The 24,361-nt window shown below is 38.3% G+C and overlaps 1 protein-coding gene across 3 annotated transcripts in view; it reads left to right on the top strand.

The window, feature by feature from the left end:
• Positions 1-24,361, top strand: part of ect2 (epithelial cell transforming 2) — a 39,227-nt gene that overhangs the window by 10,333 nt on the left and 4,533 nt on the right. The window contains exons 7-26 of one of the 3 annotated variants that reach the window (XM_085265238.1): positions 187-294; positions 2,442-2,515; positions 4,056-4,186; positions 4,479-4,594; positions 5,462-5,524; positions 7,873-8,095; positions 8,280-8,441; positions 9,516-9,640; positions 10,522-10,641; positions 10,720-10,788; positions 10,988-11,098; positions 12,618-12,714; positions 12,973-13,054; positions 14,194-14,272; positions 14,820-14,939; positions 16,543-16,681; positions 17,408-17,562; positions 18,204-18,311; positions 19,879-20,013; positions 21,757-22,339. In XM_085265238.1, the coding sequence (XP_085121364.1) occupies positions 187-294; positions 2,442-2,515; positions 4,056-4,186; positions 4,479-4,594; positions 5,462-5,524; positions 7,873-8,095; positions 8,280-8,441; positions 9,516-9,640; positions 10,522-10,641; positions 10,720-10,788; positions 10,988-11,098; positions 12,618-12,714; positions 12,973-13,054; positions 14,194-14,272; positions 14,820-14,939; positions 16,543-16,681; positions 17,408-17,562; positions 18,204-18,311; positions 19,879-20,013; positions 21,757-21,942 (2,403 nt within the window). In that variant the 3' untranslated portion in view covers positions 21,943-22,339. The remainder of the gene's footprint in view (positions 1-186; positions 295-2,441; positions 2,516-4,055; positions 4,187-4,478; positions 4,595-5,461; positions 5,525-7,872; positions 8,096-8,279; positions 8,442-9,515; positions 9,641-10,521; positions 10,642-10,719; positions 10,789-10,987; positions 11,099-12,617; positions 12,715-12,972; positions 13,055-14,193; positions 14,273-14,819; positions 14,940-16,542; positions 16,682-17,407; positions 17,563-18,203; positions 18,312-19,878; positions 20,014-21,756; positions 22,340-24,361) is intronic. The other 2 variants (XM_085265239.1, XM_085265240.1) reach the window with 2 other exon arrangements.

The following is a 24,361-nucleotide window of genomic DNA, read 5'->3' as shown; positions in this document are numbered from 1 at the left end:
AAAAAACAAAAACCTCTTTAAGTAGAAAAGTTAAATTTCTATCCAACACTTTACACGTGGTGTGTGAGGCCAAAGTAGTTTCTGCTATCATCTGATACGGTGTAAATTAGATTAAAGAACTTCTGGCCTTTCCCACCTTGATATTAATTTTTGTGTTGACCTTGTGGTTTTTCTTTGTTTTTGTAGAAAAACTTGGTGAATCTGGTTCATCACATGGGTGGGACCATACGGAAAGACTTTAGCACAAAGGTCACTCATCTTGTTGCATACTCCACTCATGGAGAGAAATACAGGGTTTGTATATACTTTCCCCTCCTGTCTTTTTACTCTCTGTGCATCCAATATTAATTGCAGTGTGTTGAAGGGATGAGCATTAATTGACAAACTTCTTAACCTATTATATACTCTTTGTTGCTTTTTTTTTTTTTTTTTTTTTTTAAACCTGTTAAGAGACAGCACTTCCAAAGGGGCCTTTTTTCTGCAAAGGAACACTTCACTTTCTAGCTTTTGGAGACTTGATAGGTGAACCACCACCAAATACTATCAAGAGAGATAACTGGCAAATTTTTCCCTACTCTGAAACCAAAGAAAACACAGTGAATCATTTTCTTACAAAATAAAAAACAACAACTCAGAAATAAGGCATGAAGTTTCTGAATCGATCTTCAGTTTAGTTCTGCAGTGTCTAGCTTCAGTGGTTATTGTGAGTAACCGGAGGCGTCACATTCTGCTGGATGCCCCTGATTTGCATTAAGTAGCCTTAAACTGGGGAGCTGGCGACTCATTGCCCTGGTGCTCAAAATAACGCATCAAGGCTTGCATGGAAATGATGGAGCCTACGCACATGTTCTTGACTCCATTAGAATACATGTTTAGAAGACAGGAACATTATTTACAGCTTTTGCAAAGCTAACAAACTTATTATACTTTCTGCTAAATTGTCATTGTTTTGATGCATTAACTAGAAGGATTAAAAAAATAAAAATAGAATAATTATGTTACCCTAAACATGGGGAACAAAATCTCCCCTTTTTGCAACTGAAAACAGAGCTATATGTCAAACTGAAGTCAAGATACCAAAATAATTGAAGCATATATATATATATATATATATATATATATAGATATATAGATATATAGATATATAGATATATAGATATATATAGATATATAGATATATAGATATATATATAGATATATATATAGATATATATATAGATATATAGATATATAGATATATATATATAGATATAGATATAGATATATATATAGATATAGATATATATATATAGATATAGATATATATATATAGATATAGATATATATATATAGATATAGATATATATAGATATATATATATAGATATATATATATATAGATATATATATATATAGATAGATATATATAGATATATAGATATATATAGATATATAGATATATATAGATATATAGATATATAGATATATATATAGATATATATATATAGATATATATATAGATATATAGATATAGATAGATATAGATATATAGATATATATATAGATATAGATATATAGATATATATAGATATAGATATATATATATAGAGAGAGAGAGACTTGAGTGACTTATTTCTTCCTCCTGGCTTTTTCATTGTACACCACTTCTTTTGACTGTGAAACACTGCTCTCTGCTTGAATAAATAGAATGAGCAGGACTGATGTGATGCCCCCCTGCAACCTAGCTTGAATCCTAATGTCTGGGTCTGTCAGAAAGTTGTAATTTAATTGCAGTTAAACAGCAGTTTTCTCTGTTTTGTGCCCTCCGTGGGGATAAATAGAGATCGATGGGTGGGCGGATGAATAGGTTGACACTTGTCATTCTTGTCGTTTTTCCGCTCGGATGAACAGATGCTTGATGCTGTTCTGCTTTTAGTCATCCTCACAATTATTTTCTTATTAATCCATTTCTTCCTTTTCTCTTCCTTCACTGTTATTTCCTCTTTTCAGTTAATTTTTTCATTGTTTTGTGCTTTTCTTTCTCAAAGTACTGTGAAGGGTACATTTTGTTCTAGCAGAAAAGACAAAATGCAGTGAACTTGTTGTGAGAGGCAGTCAAGGCTGTTTTCCATTTGAAAGTGTGACGCTAACTTAAAGAAAAAAAACTGAATTGTTTCAACCCCAGACACTTTTTTTATATTGTGCCTGAAGTAGAAAATGTTTGTACCTGTCGCGTTTTGTATTGTGGTTCTGAGTGACAGGGCGATCAGGAGTAATGAAAACAGATGGGAGAGGTAGTTATGCTGTTATCAGTGACAGCAGAGCTATTTGACGGTCTTTTAGTTGCAAAATTGTGCCTAGATGAATGTCATGTCCTTCTTTTTGTTATTTCTGTCATTTCTGCCTCATTTCTTATTCACCAATTACCCATTTGTGTTCTCCTCTGCTGTGTTTTGTCCTTAGCTGGCAGTGTGCATGGGGACACCCATCCTCACTCCATCATGGATTCTTAAGGCCTGGGAAAGAAGAGATGATGTGTAAGTTGAATGTTGAATACCATGTAAAGGACATGTGCTTCCAACACATGCAGTACTTTGGTAAAGCAGGTAACCAGCTAGTGCCAGCCCATCCTCTCTGGGCTTTCAACGATCAGCTGGCCTGCTAGCCAGGTTGCTATTGTGGTGATCGTCACCAATTCTAGTAGCTGCTTCCCCGAAGAGAATCTCGCCCTAGAGCTGGGACTCAAACCCTGCAGCTGGCTAAAATAATCATCATCCTCCTGCTCTGAAGATTCACTCTAATTGGCAGCTCACAATGCTTATCAAGTAAACAGGAGGAATTTAAGAAAGTAACATGGTATTTAATTAAACTACAAAAGCCTGTGAACTAAAAAACATGTACAGTGGTCTCGCGTTTCTCGTGGGAGTTCCGTTCTAAAAATGACCCGTGATAGGTGAGATCCGCGAAGTAGCCAGCTTTATTTTTTACGATCATTATAGATGTTTGAAGGCTGTAAAACCCCTGACTACACACTTTATATACTTTTCTCAGACAGGCACGAACATTTTCACACTTTTCTCTCTTGTTTAAACAAAGTTAAAAACCTTGTGAATCAATGGTATGGAAGTAGCGGAAGCAAGAAGAATGAGTTAAGTAAAGTTTGACTTTTCTGACTGTTTTGTTTCGCTTAATGCGCCTTATAATCCGGTGTGCCTTATAGTCTGAAAAATATGGTAACTTCTACCTTCCTTTAGCATGTCCAGAAGTCCAACTTTTTGTGCGATGGTTAGCATCTTCTTTGGTTGGTTAGAAAACTTGCAAACATACAGCACATATAGCACTTCAGAGTCACACTGCTAGTGATCGAATCTTTTTTTATTTATTAACCTTTATTTAACCAGGAAAATCCCATTGAGATTAAAAACCTCTTTTTCAAGGGAGACCTGGCCAAGATCTTTATGTAAATTTGACAAGCTGAACACATTCTGTACTTTACAGGAGACACGGCAGGGATGAGATTGATTGACAATGGTCTACAGCCAATCGGGACGCAGAACACAATGTGCTGTTACAAAAAAAAAAATCATGCATAATTGCACAAAAATAAATCAGTGAAGCCACGAAAGGTGAACCGCGTTATAGCAAGGGACCACTGTATATGTATCCCTCCCCCACCATAAAGAAAATCTAAATGTGATTTTTCCCATCCTGAAATGGTATAAAACCAGTGCAAGCTAACAAGCTTTGTTGTTTCTGAATTGTTTCAAGCATGTTCCACCACTGTCTTCATGATGGCAGTGCTGACAAGAGTTCAAATTGGCTGATAATAAGCCATGTCAGGGCATCAAGCGGATGTTTATTACTTTGCTATGTGCCCAGAGGGGATAATTGTAAAACTGTCTTGTTTACTTATTGCTATGCATGATTCATGTCACCTATTATATACTTTGCATATCAGTGTTAGTTAAGGAGCCATTAGATAATTATTTTATGTTTAATTGCATCGCACACTACTGTTACTTACTGCACATACTGTTCAGTGCAGTAAAGTCATTATTAATTTTATTTTTTGTGAAGAAATTTCCACGCAGGTGACGAGGAGTTTCGAACTGAGTTCAAAGTGCCCCCGTTTCAGGACTGCGTTCTCAGTTTTTTGGGGTTTTCTGAGGAAGAGAAGGCCAACATGGAAGAGAGGACTCTTAAACACGGTCAGTGCCACATTTTATGAAAGCTTCATACAAAGTACACTAAAGACATTTAAAATCAGTTTGAGCACCCTCTACTACAGGAAGGTTTTTTGTTTAAAGCCGTGTGGAGAACTTGTGCAGTTTTTCTACAGTTTCTTGTCTGTAATCCCAGACTGGCTCCATATGACTGAGTCTTTCTGACCCTGACTGTAATTTAGAGGTTATTGTCTTATGTTCCAGAATGAATCTGTGATAAGGATTTAGTGTTGTGTGCATTTTATTTATATAATCTCCTGGTTTTTCTTCATGAAAGGTGGCACGTACCTTGAGGTTGGAAATGAAAGATGTACGCACATGGTTGTGGAGGAAAACCTGGTAAAGGAGCTACCATTTTCTCCCTCCAAGAACCTATTTGTGGTCAAACAAGAGGTAGGCCTTTATATGTTTATTTTCTAGTCTTTGGCATTGATTTTTACTTAAAATAGCCTTGGATAATTATTGACATTATCATGGAATGACACACATTATAGACTAGAAACTATCTACTGATGGGATCACACTAGCTTTGATGCTTTTTAACGTACTGATGTTCTGACCCAGAAGAAGCTATTACTCAAGGTAACAGGTAGTCATTACTCTATTATTACTACTTCTCATTGGTCAGCCTTATATGTCATTAAACTCTGCCTTCAATTTGCTCTAAACTGCACATTTAAGTTTTTTTTTCTCTGTTTGCTGCCATGTTTTGTTGTTATTCTTGAGATCAACTACTAAAGCTGCTTAACATCACCCAACAAGCTATTAAAAGTTCAGAACAGCATCTCATACACACAGTAATGTTTCTGTGCAACTTCAAGACAAAAACAAGTTTGATTGGTAGTGGCTAAGACTGTCCAGACATGGCTGAATAATTAGTGTCCACTAGGGTTATGTTGCAGGAGGACAGGGACACCAGAGCAAAATAATGAATGCTCTGAAACAGAGTAATTATCTGATCAGGATTCTGTTAAGGTTAAATCTCAGTCAATACTGTCTCTGCTTCCCCCCTTTTCCTTCCGATGCTGTCAGAGAGGGGGTGAAAAATAGAGTTCCTCTTCCAGTGGATGAAAAGGTTAAATCACCTACATAACTTGGTTTGCCTGTATTGTTAACTACACAGTCAATATAGTGGTATCATTTTCTTTACTTTGTCAGTTTTATTGGTTTCAAAGGAAAGGGTACGATATTAAGTATTGTTAATCTTTTTCTGTCTTTGTCCTAACTCGGGTCAATAAAAACTGCTGTTTCTTCTCGCAGTGGTTCTGGGGAAGTATTCAGATGGATGCTCGAGCTGGAGAATCCATGTACCTCTATGAGAAGGTGAGTACATGATTATTAAATTATTATTTGCGTATCTATAAAAGCAAAAATTATGTACACAATATTTATGTAAGACAACAAACGGTAAATGGAGGATTTTTTTTTTCTAGATGTGCAAGTACAGCATACAGCCAGTATTTAGAAACAGTTCTCCTATTTGTTTTTTAATTCTAAGCTCTTTTATTTGTTTACATTGTCCCTGTTCCTGTTTAAATACTTAATTTTTGTTAGTTTGATGGTTTTAGCTTGCATATTCCTGACCAGTGGTAAACTGCCATCTGTTCTTTTAACCCTTGTGTGGTGTTCATATTTTTGTTACTCAGCCAGTGTTCATGGGTCTGGTGGACCCGCTAGAGTTTTGGCTTTTGAAATTAACACTATCAAACAATTTTATGTTAAATTACTCAACAGATGTTCACTTCATCCCAATTACAAACCATATGAACAGCAAACATGGTTAATTTTTTCCCTTTACCTTTGTTAGATCATATTTATGAATTAATGTGCTTCTCGTTTTTTTTTTTTTTTTATAAAATGTTATAAAAATAAATCAGTTATAATCAAGTGGAGTGAGTGGAAAGACACAACACATTTACACGTGAAGCAATATGTTTCACAACTAAATGGGATCAGCTGCTCATCAATGGTGACATTAGGCCCAGGGTTGTAAAACAGGGGGAGGTGGTGCACACACTTATCCCACACTGTCCTGATGGCAGCTAGCTTGTCTCTCTGCCGTCGAGCTGGTCTGTCGTCTCGGTTATCAAAACGGATAATCCTGGAAATTTTGTGGAAGTTTTCCAGAGACATTGATGCACGGAAAGGTTCGTGCCGGTTTCTGCATCCCACAGGGATTCTGTCGATTCCCCTTTGGACCTGAAAACTCCTGCAAGGATAAAAACCCCAAAGTAGGCCTTTGGGGTTCTTAGATGAATTTGGTCCATCTCCTTCCTTCTTTCCAAAAACACACCTTCCTTCTAGATTACTGCAATCCAGAATAATTTTCTGGATGGAATCTGGGATGAAAAGCTCAAATGAAGACTTGATGTCCTGCACATGAGTAACTGTCAGCCGTGTTGGCCCTGGCTTATCACAGTAACAGCTCTGCATTTCTTGGGCAAGAAGACCATCCAATTTCACCAGTTACTGACATCCATATTTCTTCACTTGCTGACTGGTGGGCTTGTTCTGGTCCTGGAGCTGGCTGCAGATGGGGTGCTCGTCTTCGTTTTGTTACTAAATGGTGCTCAACTTCATCCTCTTCTTCAAAGTCACTGTCAGACTCTGAATTTTCAGAAATGTGAAATATTCTGAAACCTCTTTGTCAACATCATCATCCGAAGCCCCTCTCTCTTCCAAAATCAATTGGATGGCCCTCGCAGCAGATAATCTTTTGCCATCTTGATCAGTTGTGATAAAGAACCACACTGGCAAAGTCTTATTTATAGTATTATGCCCCTAATTAGCAGGAGGGACAGGGAATGAGAAAATAAAATTTGGATCCCTCAAGAAAGAGGGTAAAATGTGTGGGAATGTAAGAGCAGACAACAATGTTGCAACTTTGTGCGGGAGCAGGAGGGGAAGAAAACACTATCAGCAGCACCAGAAAGGAGGAAGACAGAGTGTGGGAACACAGGACCTACACTTTCAACACTTTTATTAGACCTGGGTCCAGTGGACCCGAACACCTTGTATGTAATGTAAATGCGTGGGGGGAGGTACAGTATGAGGTCATTGAAAATTAGTTCGGATTTATGTTCTTCACAGAAAATAAGCCAAAGCCAATGAATTTCAGTTTGAAAAAATAATTAATTGTTTAATTTTTCTTTTGAGAAAAACTGAAAACGGGTCTCACAGACCCGAACACCATACAAGGGTTAAGTCTTGCCATATTAATTCTTACCCCTTTCACTTCATTATGGAGTTTCCTATCACTCTCAAGCTTTATGCTGGATCCAGATTACACAGTATTATCACAAAACTAGCTGAAGCTGTAAAACAAACAAATAAATAATTATTTGAACATTTAAAAACCATGGCTGCCCTACATGACAATCAGTGCTTCATCTTGGACTTCCTCACAATATCGAGGAAGCGACTGTTGTGTCAAAAAACTGTGACAACTTCCAGAAAGTGTCCATGACGAACTGTAAAATCTCAGTGTACCTTTCCACATGCAACATAGAAATGAGGGATAAGATTAAGTGTAGATGATCCATACTGGCCTTTTTGTACTTCTCATTCATTTCATAATTTGCAAGAAATGTTCATGACCTTTTCATTCTTTAGTTTTTACATAGGTTGCTTTGTGTTTACCATGAGCTTTCTTTTTCCTCTCTGCACTTCAGAATGACAGCCCAGCTATGAAGAAAGCAGTGTCCCTCCTTTCCCTCACCACCCCAAACAGTAACCGTAAGCGTCGACGTCTGAAGGACACATTGGCTCAGCTCACCAAAGAAACAGAGATCTCTCCCTTCCCTCCGCGCAAAAGACCGTCAGCAGAGCACTCGTTGTCTATTGGTTCACTGCTGGACATCTCTAATACTCCAGAGACATGCAAGGCTTTGGCAGGTATTGATGGGAGAATGGATGACAGTCTCTTTTATGCAACTCTTAAGCAATTATGTCATATATACATTTTGCTAAATATTAATGGATCCCTGCAGGCAGCGTTTGTTTTTCCCACCGTAGTTGTGCTTTAGTTGAGTTTTTCTTTCTTCAGATGAAAACTGTACACAACTCTTCTTATTTCCAGAAGACAGAGTAGGAGAAAGTTTTGTGGCCAAGACTAGGATAGGAAGAAGGAAAACCAGGGAAAGGAGTAGGACAGACAGGGAGGAGAGGAGAAAAAGGTCCCATCTGACTACAAATGCTTGTCAACAACCAGAAGAAGAGCAGCACCAGGGAACTTATGGAGGTTTGGATTTTGAGCAGGACAGTGGGGATAGTGGTTGGCATTAATTAAGAGCTATTACAAAGTTATTGTTTGATGGATGACAAACTGCTTTTACGGTAATGTAGTTGGTTTTTATCTGTAACACAACCAAATTGTTTCTGATTTTTTTAGTTATATTCTCAATCACTCCCAGGCCAGCTGAGTGTAAAGGAGTACAAATGTGAAGTAGTCACCAGTCACCAGTTTGTCACCCTCAAACAAGCCAAGGTTTAATTTCTGGATAGCTCAGTGGATAGTGTAACTGTGCATGGCTTAACTATAAAAACCCATAATGAAGAGATTACAAGTATCATTGTATACAAAATGAAAATCTTAAGCACTGCAACTGACTAGTCACCAAATATTAGAAAATACTAGCCTTACTTCCACTCAATGCAGTACCTTCATCTAAAGAGCATAGTTTAATACTTTAATTTGGCTTAAAGTGTTTGGGGGGATAAGATAAAAGCAGAACATGTAACAGATGTCAGATGGGGGGGAAAAAAGCCATTGGCAGACATAAACATAACCGCTTAGCTCTGGGACGTTCAGCTTCTGATATCTCAGTTTTAGGAAAAATGCCAAGAAATTTCTCAAGGAGGTCGTCTTCACAGTCAGCACAGAGCAATGTAAGACACGTTTTGTGTGAACGTCTGACTCTCGATTTGGCAAACGGCATGTTCTCTAACGTTGAGAGCACTGGCTTGTAAAGACCAATGAGGTCAGCCAGGCCATGTCAAAGGAAATAATTCTTTAAAGTCAAATAAATATATTTATTAACTCTGTGTACCAACATGAATAAACCAAAACCTATTAAAAACCTATAAACTGTGTTTTTGCATTTACATACTTTTCATTCCATTACATACATTGTGCCATTAACCCGCACAACATAATTGCAGTACATAAAAAATATTTATAATAATAATTTTGTTTTCAGTCAGTTATAGTTGTTAACAAGCTATGATAGTGAATGGACACCTGGCACTCTCTGCCTGTACTTCAGTGCACCATTATAACCTTATGTCTTCCTGCCTGGCTTCTTTGTTCCTCCAGAGAGTTCGAAGCCTTCTAAGAGTTCAACTCCGATTCTCTCCAAGCAGTCAGCCAGGTGGCAGGTCTCCAAGGAGCTCTACCAAACTGAAAGCAACTATGTAGACATTTTAAGCACAATCCTACAGGTAAGTGTGTGTCTGTGTTCACATGGTGTGCACAGTTCTAATATTTCCCCCTCAGGTCAACCTGTGTGTTGTCCCTGGCGACAGTTTGAGGCTAAACTATAATCATTAAAGGTTTGTATGTGTGTATTTGCAAGCTGCAACTTGGCCTGTCTTATCAGTTGGTCCCAGCAGAGAGTCAGACAGCTGACCAGTGAGGGAGAAAATGACCTGCCTGACCATTTCTCTCTCTGTCTCCGCTTGAGAATCTTTTACTCTTTTTTTGCTTCTTTTCTTTATCTTCTTTGGATTTCCTCCATTTTGATGTTGCTTACCTTCAGGTTGCTTCTGTGGCTCCTCCACTGTGATTTTTTTTTTTTTTTTTTTTTATCTTTATCAAAGAAAAACAGCAGAAACTGACTCCATTATCCAGAGATTCAGAATTTCATGCATGCCTAAAAAAGATGTAGTGCTGTTTATTACGGCATGTTTCATTGTTGGGTCATGTTTCTTTTTCTTTAGTATTTATAGATAATTGGATTTCATTTTTCAACCTGAAACAACAATGGCACAGTTGATTGGAGATGGGAAAAACAGATAAAGATAAAATGTATTATACCTTTTCTGTTTTTTCTCACAAGTGATGTTCACATTTACATGAATTAACTTGGACACAACATGATGGCATAAAAGCTTGAAAATACTAAAGCTTCAAGCCATTTTCTTCATGTATGATTAGAAGACAATTGAAAAATAATATCCAGAAAATATCCCCATCTCTGGGTACGTTGCTCTGGATTGTCATTTCATCTAAAATGTTGGTCTTTGATCTTTTGACATGTGAATCATTCTTGGTTCTTCATGGTGTATAATAAAGTATTTCCCATATTTACTTTAATCTTTAGCTTTTCAAGCATCCATTGGAAAAAGAGGGACAGGTGGGTGGACCTATCCTGGCTCAAGAGGAGATTAAGACAATATTTGGCAGCATCCCAGACATCTATGAAGTTCATACCAGAATAAAGGTAATGTATCCCCAAACGTTTGTCTTATGCAAAAATCGGAGAAAAGTTTTGTTGTTAACCTTCTGGTCTGTTGATCAGAATGATCTTGAGGAGCTCCTCACAGACTGGTCAGAAAACAGAAGTGTTGGAAACATCATTCTGAAATACGTGAGTTTCTACGTGTTTATACATGATGTATACATGCTATAAAAGTTCACACATGCTTGGTGGTCAAGGCTGGTCAAAGTCAGAGAGAAATAATATCGGCGTCATGGTGTGTCAAATTACTTAATGAGACTAGTATTTTGGATTCTCACGTAAACTTTATTCTTCTGTGTGACTCTTCCTTTTTTCCCCTTCCTTATAGTCTAAAGAGCTGGTGAAGGCCTACCCCCCCTTTGTCAACTTCTTTGAAATGAGCAAAGAGACCATTGTTCGGTGTGAGAAACAAAAACCACGGTTTCATGCATTCCTCAAGGTATGACCTTTTATGTTTGTGTTTTTTTTTGCCTGTCTAGTGGATTTCATGACATGAGCAAAAAAAAAAAATCTGATACATGAAAAAACCCCAACTTGATTAAAATGTGACAGATGTTTGTATCCACAGCCTTTTGACTGTTTACCACTGCAAATACTAAATCTTTCAGAGGAAGTCACATTATGTCCCCTTGCACCTGTCCATCTATGACTGACACTGACTCTTCAATTTTTATCAAAAGTACGATCCTTCAACTTGAGTTTTAATTTTGAGAATTTGGCAGGCAACTCCCTCCCTGCAACTTGCCGAATCTGGTGAGTGGGTCAGGTGGTGAGGTGAAGATTGTGTTGGTATGCATAAAAGACTTTTGCTTTCATTGTGCACTCAACATGGCGCACACCTTCAGTTTAGATTATTTCCTCTGAATGTTCACTGTCACATCCCAGTAGATTTTGCACATTATAGTAGAATCTCTTGTTGACAGTCTGACCCAAGGGGACAAGTTCACAGTGCACAACGAATGCTGAGAGGGGGGAAAAAAAAGAGATAATGTGACCATACTCCCAGTGTCGCTCTTCACTTAATGTGCTACCCTCAGGCTTATAAACTGGACTCTTCAACTGAAAATTACAGTGGTTGTAGCGGGAGACCAGACTCTCATCACCAGCAATATTTCATCTCATGAATTCAAAACAGAAGCTGATGTTGGCTGTCTGCGTTGCAGTTTCACTGCAGACCTCGAACTTGCGCAAACAGTGCAAGTGGTAAGAACTGAGCTTCCAGGGAACAACATAACAAAAGCTGGCACACTGGATGCTGTCTGAACATGATGACAAGATGACCTTAAACACCCTAATTTTACTGGCCTGTTTCCAGAATTTTTTAATCACGCCTCATAAGTCTAAAGACTTTTCGCTGGCTTAGAAAATCAGATTCTCAGAAGAAGGCTCACAGATTAATAAAACATAAACACCACCTCAGATTACCTAACTATTAAATTGTTTAGTACTTGCATAGCATTTTTCTACTCAAGTACTCAAAATGCTTTTATTACAAGCTTCAGTCACCCATTCACATACACATTGATACAAACACTTTTTTTTTATGTGCCTAAGCTCTTTTAACTTAACACATATACACTCCAATGGCTGCATCAGGGGCAGCTTGGGGTTCAGTCTCATGCCCAGAGATACTCCAACAAGCTTGACTACAGACAAGAGGAGCTGGGGATTGAACCACCAACCTTCTGAATGATCAACCTGCTTCTTGAGCCAGGCCTAAACTGGCTTTCTCCAGTGCATGTAAACATATAAGCAACAGATAAAACAGACATAGCATTTATTACATGTGTTGTGATGTGGACATGTCCTTGTTTTTTATGTTTTGGTTATTTATTTATTTATTCTTTTATTTTATTAACTTTTTAAGAATAAATTTTCCAGTTATCACGTAAATTAGGATTTAAATAACCAGCAGAAGTCTAAATCAAGCTTCAATTTTATTTGCTTCTATTATACAGATTAACCAGGCCAAGCCAGAATGTGGCAGGCAGACACTGGTGGAGCTGCTCATAAGACCAGTACAGAGACTGCCTAGCGTGGCCCTTCTTCTTAATGGTAACGCATAAATATATAACCCTTTGTCAAAATAGTTTAGATGAACTTTTTGCAGCAACTCTCCTTGTCTTTTTTTTTTTTTTTTTTTTTTTTAAATCTTTCCCCGTCTACATCTGCCACCATTTTTCTTTATGTCCTGTTGATTCCCTTTTGTAACTTCTCTTCCTCTGTTCTTTTCTGTTCATATTTCTGTGATTTTCATCTCTTCTCTCCCGTCTACTTCTTACGAAATTTTTTCCATTCTTTTCTCTATTCCAGACATAAAGAAACATACATCGGATGACAACCCAGACAAGATAACACTGGAGAAAGCAATTGAGTCTCTGAAAGAAGTCATGACGTGAGTTGGCGTGACCTTAACCTTGCTTTTGTGACAATTTCTCGGCTAGCGTTGTTTGATCATTTATACATTTTAACACTTTCTTGTGAATTCTCTTTTATCATAATGAGTCTTGACCATCATGCATATTCAAATTGTAGTAATTGACCATTGTTCAGTAAAGATTCGGCAATAATTGAAGCTGTTTAAATCTTGACACATCTGAAGAACTGCTGCAGATATTGATGGAGCCATAGTCTGAAAAAACAGCTACCTTTTAATACAGGTGTATGCTGGTAAAGCATGAAATGTGCAATAGTAGAGAATAATAAAACCGTTTGTATAGTCGTGGTTATGCTACTTAAATTAATTAGACTTGGCAGTTTAACTTTAAGGTCACACCTCTGGACTTTGATCATCTCCAGCCGGAGACGCATTCTATCCAACAGTGCAAACATCTGTGATAACCAGTCTCATTTTACATTCTCATGTGGCTTTAACTGGGTCAGATGTTCTAAACAGTTGGCTATAATAATATCCCCTGAAATTAGCAGAAGTAGTCTGCAAGGTGGAATTCAGTGGAGTGCCACCTTGTGAACTTTTCTTAATGCTCAAAACAGCATTTTAACCAACAGCCAACTGGGTTTTTAATTTTCTGTTATGTACTTGTCCAAGAGAAATGTATTCTCTAACCATTTCGAAGTACTTCACCTCCTCATTACATTCCTAAATGTCCAGCGAACGCACAATCGATCCAATACCGGCTTCCAGTGACTGTATTTGTCAGTACTCCAATATCGGCATACACTGATGCATGGATTCATAAAAGGAAAAATATGCAGCACTAACATGATTTAATACCATTTAAAGGGACCTTCAAGACGGAGGAATGATTTCATATATTGTTGACCTTTTTTTTCCCCTAACTGGCTCAACTTTTTGTTGCAGTTGTTAGCAAATTGCCGTGTTCTGTATTTGTGGTTATGATTGACTTTTATCAATAATTAAAACAGAAATAAATACTATCCTTGTAAAACTAAGACAGTTGATAAATTATGAAGCAATTTTGCTTTTTTCCAGTGGCCCACTGAATGATTTTGATTTTTTTCTTTTCTTCTTAAGCATTAATCACATTTTTTTTTTGATGTCTCTCTTTTTAGCCACATTAATGAGGACAAAAGGAAAACTGAAGGCCAGAAGCAAATCTTTGATGTTGTTTATGAAGTTGATGGTTGTCCTGTAAGTTTGAAGATTGCTGCTGTTTACCTGTGTGTGATTGCTACACTCATTTTAGTGCAGATTGTGTACTAATTCATTTCTATGCAAAAATATTTTTTTTTAAAAAATTGTGACGGTGAACGTCTGTCTTCTAGTTTTCCTCCAGAAGGCAGGCCCTAACCACTAAACAGACCAGGCAGTCTATTTCAGTCATGTGGAGAGGAACAATAGTATTTGTACTTTTGCAGTTAAAATGTAGTTGTTTTATAATGCATCCTAATGTTTTGGGAAGTGGGTTTGTAAGAATAATAATAATTTAACATTTTAAAGGGACTCGAGAGAAACCAAAAATAAACCACTGGCAAGTCTAAATAACCTGTAAGTGCAAATGGGACCTTGACAGTTTGTCTTCGTCTGTGTCAGGCCTGTGATTGGCTGCCTGTCTACGGCTACTACCATCTAAACTATGAGCTAGTTGAGCTGTTGGACATGCCTGCCTCCCTCTTTAACATGCACTCACCATTTTTCTCTTCACCTTCTTGCTACTTATCGTGCTTTCTCTTTCCAGGCCAACCTGCTGTCCTCCCATCGTAGCCTCGTTTACCGAGTAGAAACCATTGCTCTGGGAGATCAGCCATGTGACCGTGGTGAAAATGTCACATTGTTCCTCTTCAATGACTGTCTTGAGGTGAAAATGCATCAACACACGATTAAAGTTTTGGTCATTCAAAGACCCAGATTCACACTTATTAACCCCTGAACCCACTGTCAGTGTAAAGGTTACCTTTATCACACCAGATCTGAAACCTAGGCTGTATTTAAATCTACCTTTGGGCTTAATTAAAAATGTATAAACATTTCTTCATATTTATATGTTGTTAGGTAAAGCTCTTTCGCAGCTAAATTAATAATTTCAGTTCAGGTTTATTTATATAGCACCAAATCATAATAACAGTTGCTTCAAGGCACTTTGCATTGTAAGGTAAAGAGCCTACAATAGTACAAAGACAACTGACAAAACCCCTATGAGCAAGTGCTTCGGCGACACTGGGAAGGAAAATATAGGAATATATTGCCACCTGTTGCTTTGGCATGTTCCTAGCAGCGTTTTGCTTCATTTTTGCATTTACGTGTGGACGGGATTATTTTTTTTTAAAATGAAAACGGAAAATCTCAGTTTTCAAAAATACCCGTGGACGTAGCCTCAGATGCAGACATTACCATTTCTTTTGTCTGTTTTTTTTGGACTTATATGAATCTACTTGAGACAATAGGGTGACAGTGGAGTTTGAAATTGATACCGTAGGTGTTTCTACTAGGGGCAGCACTGGCAGCAGTCGGTATTTTTAATTGGGTAATTACTCCCTGTTAAAACACTTATTGTAAGTGTTGGTCTGCTATTGTGATTAAGAATAAGCAAATGATACATTAATAGTAATCGGTGCAGAAGTTATGGTCTTTCAGCTGTAATGCGTGGTTTAAAGTTACATAGTCATAGTATGATGCAGATTCTTTGTCACACAGGGGGCCGGCTAGATATACTTTTGCTGTTAGTGGTGTTTTCCATCTGTGACTTTAGTCTTGTCATATTCTTTTCAGAATTCTCCTAAAATATCCCTTGCACCCAAGATTGCTTATCTGGCCTTGTATATGTTGAGCTGTTATGTTTCCCAACAAAAATGATAAAGATAAAAAGAAGCTAAAGGCTTCAGAGGTTTTGGGAGAGTCTCTCAGCGTGTCTCAGAATATGCTGTGCAAGTCTCTTGCCAAATCAGGAATGTGCAGTCTATCACTGCTGACACAAAGTGTGTGTGTTAATTAGCAGTGGGTCAGCATGGGAACATGGCAGGCAATCATGAAAGAGACGAGGTTAGCGGCTGCGCTGATTCAGAAGTGTCAGTGACGCCTCCTAATGAGCCTGTCTGTGTGTGTTCAGCAGCTACACTGTGTGTGTTTTAATATATAGAATGGCCATTGTCATGGGTGGCCTCACTACTCTCTATCATCAGCAGCCATTGATTAACTCTTGACCTGGAATGTTGCGTTGTATTTTATCCTCTCCCACATCTCCCTCCTTTCTTCTCTGCCTCTTCTATCTTCCTTCTCATCTCCTAATTAACGTGACATTAATGAGTTGCATCGTTTACCTCTATGAAGGCATCATTGATTTATTGCCAAGCAATCGATAGCAGCTTCACCCACATACTGCAAAATGCACCCACACTCAAGGGATGTTACTTTGAAGTTGACTTTCACACTTACCTGCAAAGTTGGTGTCTGCATCTCTACAGATTGCAAGGAAGCGACACAAGGTGATCAATACGTTCAAGAGTCCGCTGGGACAGACGAGACCACCGCCCCCCCTGAAACACATAGCATTAATGCCGCTGTCTCAGATTCGACGAGTGCTGGACTTGCAAGACACAGAAGGTAAAATTGGCAAAATACACAGTTGCATCTTAACATTTCATCTGCAAGTCATCTCAGTGTCCATATGATCAGTCGTAAGTGGAGCAGAAGATTAAATAATTTCATTTCTAAGTTGTATTTTTGAAAAATCCTGTATCGTGCTTGATAAAATTTTAAAGAAACTGTCAGCTTCCAACTAACTGAAAATGTTAGTTATCTTTAATTAATTAATGTAATTTGTTGTTTTTCCCTCAAACAGTCCATCTGAATAATCACAGCTTCTGTTTGTTGTTATAATCAATTTCCTTCATTTGCTTTTAAGAGAGTACTTTGTTTACTTGCACTGCAGCTAAAGAAGGACACCCTGGCTGTAGAAGTACAGAGCTAACTAACTTTAGAAGATATCCACTCAGTCTGTCTGACTTGGACGCTGAGGCCTCATTAGATGAACTTTTGAATATTCTTTTGCACAAGATGACTCTGGCTTCTGTAACCCATCACCCCCAGCAGTCTTAAGTGTTCCCATCATTTCTTCCTGCTCATCTCTTTTCAACAGTTTCTTCTCCCATCTCCTCTTCCCACACACTCCCTTGATCTTCCTTTTTTCTTTCTTATATCTTTCTCTTCTCACCGCCTGATTTCTTTTTTTCTTTTTTTAAACCCTCTTACTTTTGTCACTGTTAATTATCTTCCCTCTTGCACCGTCACTGTCTGTCCTGGTCTCACTCTTTCAATTCCTCCCTTCAGAGTGTGTGAATGCATTCGCCTTGGTGGTTCGCCCTCCGACTGAACAGGAGAACTTGTTGTTCAGCTTCCAACTGGCGGGAGAGGAAACGGTTAAAAGCGCCTGGCTGCGAACACTTTGCCGCCATGTAGCCAACACCATCTGCAGGGCTGATGCGGTGAGAAGCAGCACACTCGTACATAAAGAGAAAGAAAGCAATGGAGGACATTTTTTGTTCGAATGTATTTGTTTCATACATTTGTATATGAGAAGACAGGGCATGTTTATGACATGCGGTTAGATGTGGGAATGCATATCGTAGTTATTGTTCATGGAAACAAAAATGAGAAATTACATAAAAGATTAAGTTATTTAGTGCTTGTGGAAAATGGTAGAAATCAGACTTCTCTGGTGTTGATTAAGCTCATGCATTGTTGAGCTCACTGGAAGATGTTAATTTGAGATGCCGCAGTTTGCAGAGTACTCAGCAGGGGGCGATGTTGGCATCTGTTCTGCCTAAACGGCACACAGCTGCATTCCTAATGCTTTTTTCACTGGGTCAGAGCTGCAATGTGAATACCAATGAGAGGACTTCAGTTTGTTAAAAAGCCCACTGCAGGGTAAGGGAGAGAAGGAAATAAAGACTGTGTTAATCCTCCTCCACATACCAGCCTACTAGTTCGACAACAGAGTAAAATGTATCCATCTGTACTGATTACTTGAATTGCACTCTTCAGGTCATGATTTACTATACTGAGTTTGGATCTTTTTTTATTTATTTATTTATTTTTGTATTTTGTCATCTTGTCTTGCAAACAGGAAGACCTTATTCAGTGTACAGACCCAGACTCACTGCAGGTCAGCACCAAGGATATGGACAGCACCTTGAGCAAAGCCTCCAGGGCCATCAAGAAAACCTCTAAAAAGGTAAAGGTCGAAGAAGTGGCTTTTAATAAGGAACCCTTCCAATATTGACCCCTAAATATTAATGATTTTAGTGGTATTGTAAAGCGCTTTGGGTGCCTTGAAAAGCGCTATATAAATCCAATCCATTATCATTATTATTATTATCATTAATATTTGGTGGAAGGCTCCAAAAATTGACTCAGCGGGAGGAAAGAGATGGGCAACATGAGTATAAAACCTTGCATTCTTAGCAATTTTTATTTATTTATTTACTTTTTTGGATGTTCTAAAGAGTAAAGTAGGTGTGATGGAAATAGAAAGGGCTAAGTAAAAGACAGCAGCACGATGCAAAAACCGTGCAACTCGTTTCCCTCTCTGATGTCACACCTGCTTTTGTGGAAGATTTTCTTCTGCTGATGCCCTGCATGTTTGAACCTATAGCTCAGGGAGTTTTCTCTAGCTGCAAAGCTTCAGAAGCAGGTTGATCAGAAAGTGCCAGAAATGGTCCAATAAAAATCAAAAAACATACCTACTTCATCTCAATCACCTGTACTGTTGTTAATATGGCTGGTAGTAACCTGGAAGTCCCTTACACGTCTCCTTGCACTTCTGTAGTGTGTGCTGGATTTATTCCAGGGTGTCAAAATGGTCATTTTTCAACTTGATTTTTATTTTTCAGAAATGGATGAAAAGCTTGTTTTGGCCAAAATAAAAAAGTTAGTTTGAAAAAGAAGCTTACGTCTGCAGTCATGTTTGATTGAACTACAAAGTAATAGCATTGTGGATACTGGAAGGCCTTCTAGAGTTATCTGAAAACAGTTGGTGTGCTGGGATCTGTCTGAACGTGTCTGAGTAGATGATCTTGAATGGGAGGTTGTCAGTTATTGTTTATCTGTTAGTCCAGGTTCTATATACTAATTTATGTTAGTTTTGACACAGTATATGATAATGATTTAACAAATTGAACAAAATGTAAATCAAAGAACACCAAATTACCAGATGTTGACTAAATGCCTGCTCATTAGATGAGCAATGGTTTTTGTTGTGGGCACTTCTTGTCATAAGTGTTTTTGTAATTATTGAGGCCTTTGCCCTTTTTAAAAAAATGAAATGTGATCATTTAACAGACTGTACTTGATAATGACAGCTTTTACATATTTGTACCCATGCTCTGCCTGGTACAGATGCTTCAATGCCAGAAAAACTGCATACAGGTTTTTTTCACTGCGTTTGGAAGAAATAAATCCTCTAGTTATGCAGGTGGCTTCAGCAGTGATGGACACTAAGAGCAAATGCAAAATGAGCTACAGCTACAGATACTCAAAATGAAGTGGCTGAAAATAGAACCTGTTGAATGCAAAAATATCATGCGGCGCCTATGACAAAGATGAAGAGCAGGTGTTCTAGAAGTGTTAGTTTTCATGGTGCAACAAGTGGACAAAAGTGGAGCTTTGTTTTTTTTTTCTTTTACCATTACAAATATGACAGAGACCTGCCAACAAAACTGAAATTATTGACGTTTCCTGTGTGTGTGTGTGTGTGTGTGTGTGTGTGTGTGTGTGTGTGTGTGTGTGTGTGTGTACACTAGGTGACAAGAGCGTTTTCTTTCACCAAGACCCCAAAGCGTGTGATCCAGAGGGCTTTCATGGCCAACAGTCCTTCAGATGAGAAAAGCCAGAGGCTGAGCTGTGAAAACCGCGTCGGCAGCAGCACCACGTTGGCTGTAAGTTCATTTATCTATATGGCGTTATTAAGTCTGGTACTAGCTAACACAAGGTGTATTAATGATGTAGCCAAACTGAGATCATCTAATTTCTTGTATTATAATACTCACATTCACCGTCTGTATAACTCAGTTACTACATTTTGGTGTGTGTACGTGTGTGCTAAATGATGAAAGTGATGGATACTAAGAGGTTGTCCGTCTCTAACAATCTATCTGTCCACCTGTTCCTTATTGCTTTTCTGTTTTCTCCATCTCTCTCCCTTTGCTGAGAATCAGGTAATTGATCTCTCCATCAGACCCATCCAATTGGTGTCAGTTACTTTCATCTAACTTGATTAGAAAGCAGAAAAAGGGCTCGCGGTCTTAAATGTGCTGCGACTTTCTTCTCTTTGGCAAAGAAAAATAGTCCTATAATCTTCTTTCTTGTTTTCCTTTTTGTGCGCGTTTCAGTGGTTAATTTAATCGTAATGTATTCTAAAACCCTTGAGTGTGTAGTATTGGTACAACATTATCACATTTTTACCTTTTTGATAAGTATCTCGGGTAACATGCCTCTTTTTAATGGTATATGCATGTAAATGCAGACTGCAGAGTAATCCATGGGTAAATGCTCAAAGCTTATCGAGTCAGATTAATGGCAGTATGCAGAGTTCCTCTTGTAAACAGCAAGTGAAAAAGATTTTAGAAACTAGACAAAATATAACTTTTGCTGCTGGCTTATGAGGACTAGAGATTTATATGTCATTATTTTATTTATTTATTTATTTATTACTATTTTTTTAATCAGATGGAGTTTCTTTCCTGTAACCCCATAAATTATTTTCAATAGTGGCTAAGAATAGTTTTTTGTGCGAGGTGTTGAATGTTATCTTTCTGACTGAACAAAAAAAAACAAGCAAAGCTAGTATTTGCACATTGTGTAGTTAGAAGAGATTAGGATTTAGTGACTTCTACCAGAAGTTGGCATTGCAGATTGCAGCTAAGTGAACTCGCCTCAAGGTCCCAGTATACCTGCCTTGCTGGTTGCTTTGCACACCGCCAGTAATGCTATTGCACAGCCGCATGCTCACTGTTGTGCTGCAGTATTCTCCTGAATAATGGGTGTCAGAGAAAACCTCTTCGTCAGTGCTGATAAATGGAAGAAATCACAATTGGAAGCAAAAGAGTTGCTTAGGGGGGTTTGTGTGAGGTTTTGTCTTTCCCCCCACAAAGTCTCATCTTTTCAAACTGTTGCAAGTTTGAAAAGGTGAATCTCTGAGCTTGTATGTCATATGTCAACCCATATGTCATTAAAATGGCAAGAAAACCGACACAAATGTATGGTAGCGCCATAGGTTATAGAAATTGAGAGGTGCTTGGGTGACAGGTGGTGGATGTGGGATCAATTTGACGTCAGCTTTGTCGTACAGTGTCATTCGCACTGTACGATGCAGCATGGCAGGTATAATGGGGCCCTTGCCTTTCCAGGCATATAGGAAAACTCATCTGTTCTGTAATGTAGAACCACTATGATACTACATGGTAGGATTTGCCTTCAGATGATTATACACTAATGAAAACATGATTATTTTCCATTTCTGCCAGTTCATCCACAAAGAAATCCTATAAACAGCCTTCAGTTACTGTACTGATCTGTGTTTCCTTGTAATGTTTTAGCTCGTCTGTTTTCTTGCCGTCCCCCCCCTTCATTAAATGTAAAACCCTGCTCCGTTTGTTTCTCCCTTTTGTTATGTACTTTAGATCCCTCGCGCTGCCTCAACATTCAGTTTGAATGATTCTACCAAAAGCAGTGCCGTGGTGCAGCGCTCTAACTCTCTGGACCACCCTCCAATCAGATTCAACATCCCTGATCGTATGCGAACCCCCTGCACTCCCCCCAAAAATCCTGTCCCCAAAATTGCTTCTGAGTTGAGCCAAGACCCCTAGCTTAATGCTTGCTCTGTCACCAGAAAATCTAAGCCCATTTTTAATGATTCTTTATTTAATCAACCAGCACTAACTCATTCCAGCCTCCCTGTTTCCTGGGAGTCGTCCTGTTTAAATCCTCCCACCTCTGCTTCTACTTCAGCTGTCCAAAACTCCACACAGCTCAACTCTAAACATTCCCGATCCAAATCTCGACTACATTTGTCCAGACCGCTGCCCTCTGTAGGATTCTAAGCAAGCTCCCCAGGTCCTCAACCTTTTAATGCCAAACGTAGGGGCTTTCCTGAGTCATGCAGAAATCCTCAAGTTCCCATGGATCCACAGAAGGCTGTCGTGACCAGTCCTTGCAAAGAGACTCTGCTTTAAATGATCGCTGAGCTTTGTCCTGGAGTTTGACGTGAGCAGACATTATTGTTGTTGTTGTCCACTTTCAGTCTCGGGTGCACCAATTCATTTTCCATTTTAAACTAATCCTCATTAAACTGTCTTGGCACATTTGCCTTTTTAATATCAGAGTATCACTGGTGCATTTCTAGTCCCAAATCAACTCCTTAGAAGCTGAGACCCTGCAAAATGAAAAATACAAATAAAAGATTTGCTCCACAGCCCAAGTCGGATCGACACAGACGGGATTCCATCAGTTTGCGTATAATGCTTCTCTCCACTGGAGATTGGTATAGGTGTAAAGGGTGGAGATTTTAAGGGTTGATTTGGAGTAATTTTTCTGACGAATTTCTTAGATTACAGAGTGGTGGTGGTGTTGGTGGTGGATGGGAATATTCACCAGGTGGTGTACAGTGTACATGTTAGTAATGAGGAGGGGTCACGAAGAGCTGGGACTGTCATTCCAGATTGATACCTCTTATTTTGGGGGAGAGATTTAGATGTGAAGTCTTGATTTCACAAACAGATTGTTTCATTTTGCATTGAGCCAACTCATGAATATTAAAAAGGAATGATTCAGTTACCGTTACAACTATAAGACAGGATGATTTGTCTCTTATCGATCTTTGTTTTGATCAAAGCCGTTCTTTTTAGTGCCACTTGAAGAAAATATCAAGAATAAAAATCAAAATGTCAAAGTCTTCAGTTTTTGTATGCAGTGAGCTTTGTGTATTTGGGCTAGTTTACACACAAACATGACACTAAAATTAAAATGTCAATGTATTCACAATGTCAGTGTGACTTTTTATGTGAGCTTTAGTGTTTAGTGGCAGGTCAACTGTTATCTGTAATACATTTTAACCACATGTGATGCCTGAGTCACTAGGCACACAATGCCTCATATTAGCTGAAGCCATTTAAGGACCAGTATGAAGGATTTTTGTGGCATTGAGGTTGCAGACACTCGTGGTGTTGCCCTTACCTGATGCCCCTTTTTTCTGGCACATATTCTACAGAACTCGATTAAAATGCACCGTTTCGTCTCTGGTTTGTGTTTGTGCTTTGTTTTGGGGTTTTGTTTTTTCTTACATGGGCATTTTGCTCAGTCACAAATTGTCAGATGGGAAAGAATTGCAAATGAAGTGAGAATTGCACTGATGCAAAAGGAGAATTCCTTGATAATGATACCAGCTTTTTATAGAAAGTGTTGTTTTGATTAGGTGCACTTAAAAAAAAAAAAAAAACACCCATCGCATCTTAAATGCAGGCATCATGTAGATAATGATACATGTGTGGCAACATTCCTGCATAGGCAACCCAAAAGCAATGAGCAGGGGTTTTTTTTGTTTTGTTTTGTTTTTTCCTTGAATCTGCCATCATTGTTTTGCTAGATCTGAAATGAGAAACTATAGATACAACAATAGTAGCTGTTGTCGAGTGTATTCAAGAAGTGTCTCTTCTGGATCAAGAAGAAACAACTTTATCGACAAAGAAAGCAAAATGTAGACACATTTGTACCTTAACAGAAAGCTTGAAATACTTAAGTTTTCACAGGGAAAACTGACTTATAGGCTTGAAATATTTTTGAATTCATTGCTTTGGTTCTCACCATTATCATACTACTTGTAGTGATCAAACTAATCAAACTAAAACTTGAAGAAGTCTTGATTCTTGAAACTTCAACTGCCCTCACAGATTGGGGGAACAAAAAAGCTTCTGTATCACTGTTATGATGAACTCTGCTTAATTTATTCCAATAAGAGACACATCTATGCAAACTGTAATGTTTAGAGTAAAAATGCTTTGTATGACACTGGCGCTATATCACTGTAAATAGGCGTAAATCTGCTGATGTGCATTTTCACACAGGGTATTTGGAAAAACTGTGGCTCTGATGAAATGCTTATAAAGAGCACTTGCCATGTGTGTAAAAGCCAGGTGGAAAGCTGCTGAAGTGTGATTGCATTGGCAAAGGTTGCACATCTCAATTAGTTTGGTGCCAGGTTTGGACTGAAAGGCATAGAGACTTGAGTAA

This window comes from Mchenga conophoros, linkage group LG23, assembly GCF_057382185.1.
Source record: "Mchenga conophoros isolate Kocher_MC1m ecotype Shallow Benthic linkage group LG23, M_conophoros_male_GT1.1, whole genome shotgun sequence".
NCBI classification, from domain to species: domain Eukaryota; kingdom Metazoa; phylum Chordata; class Actinopteri; order Cichliformes; family Cichlidae; genus Mchenga; species Mchenga conophoros.
This window is presented reverse-complemented; position numbering and strand designations above follow the sequence as displayed.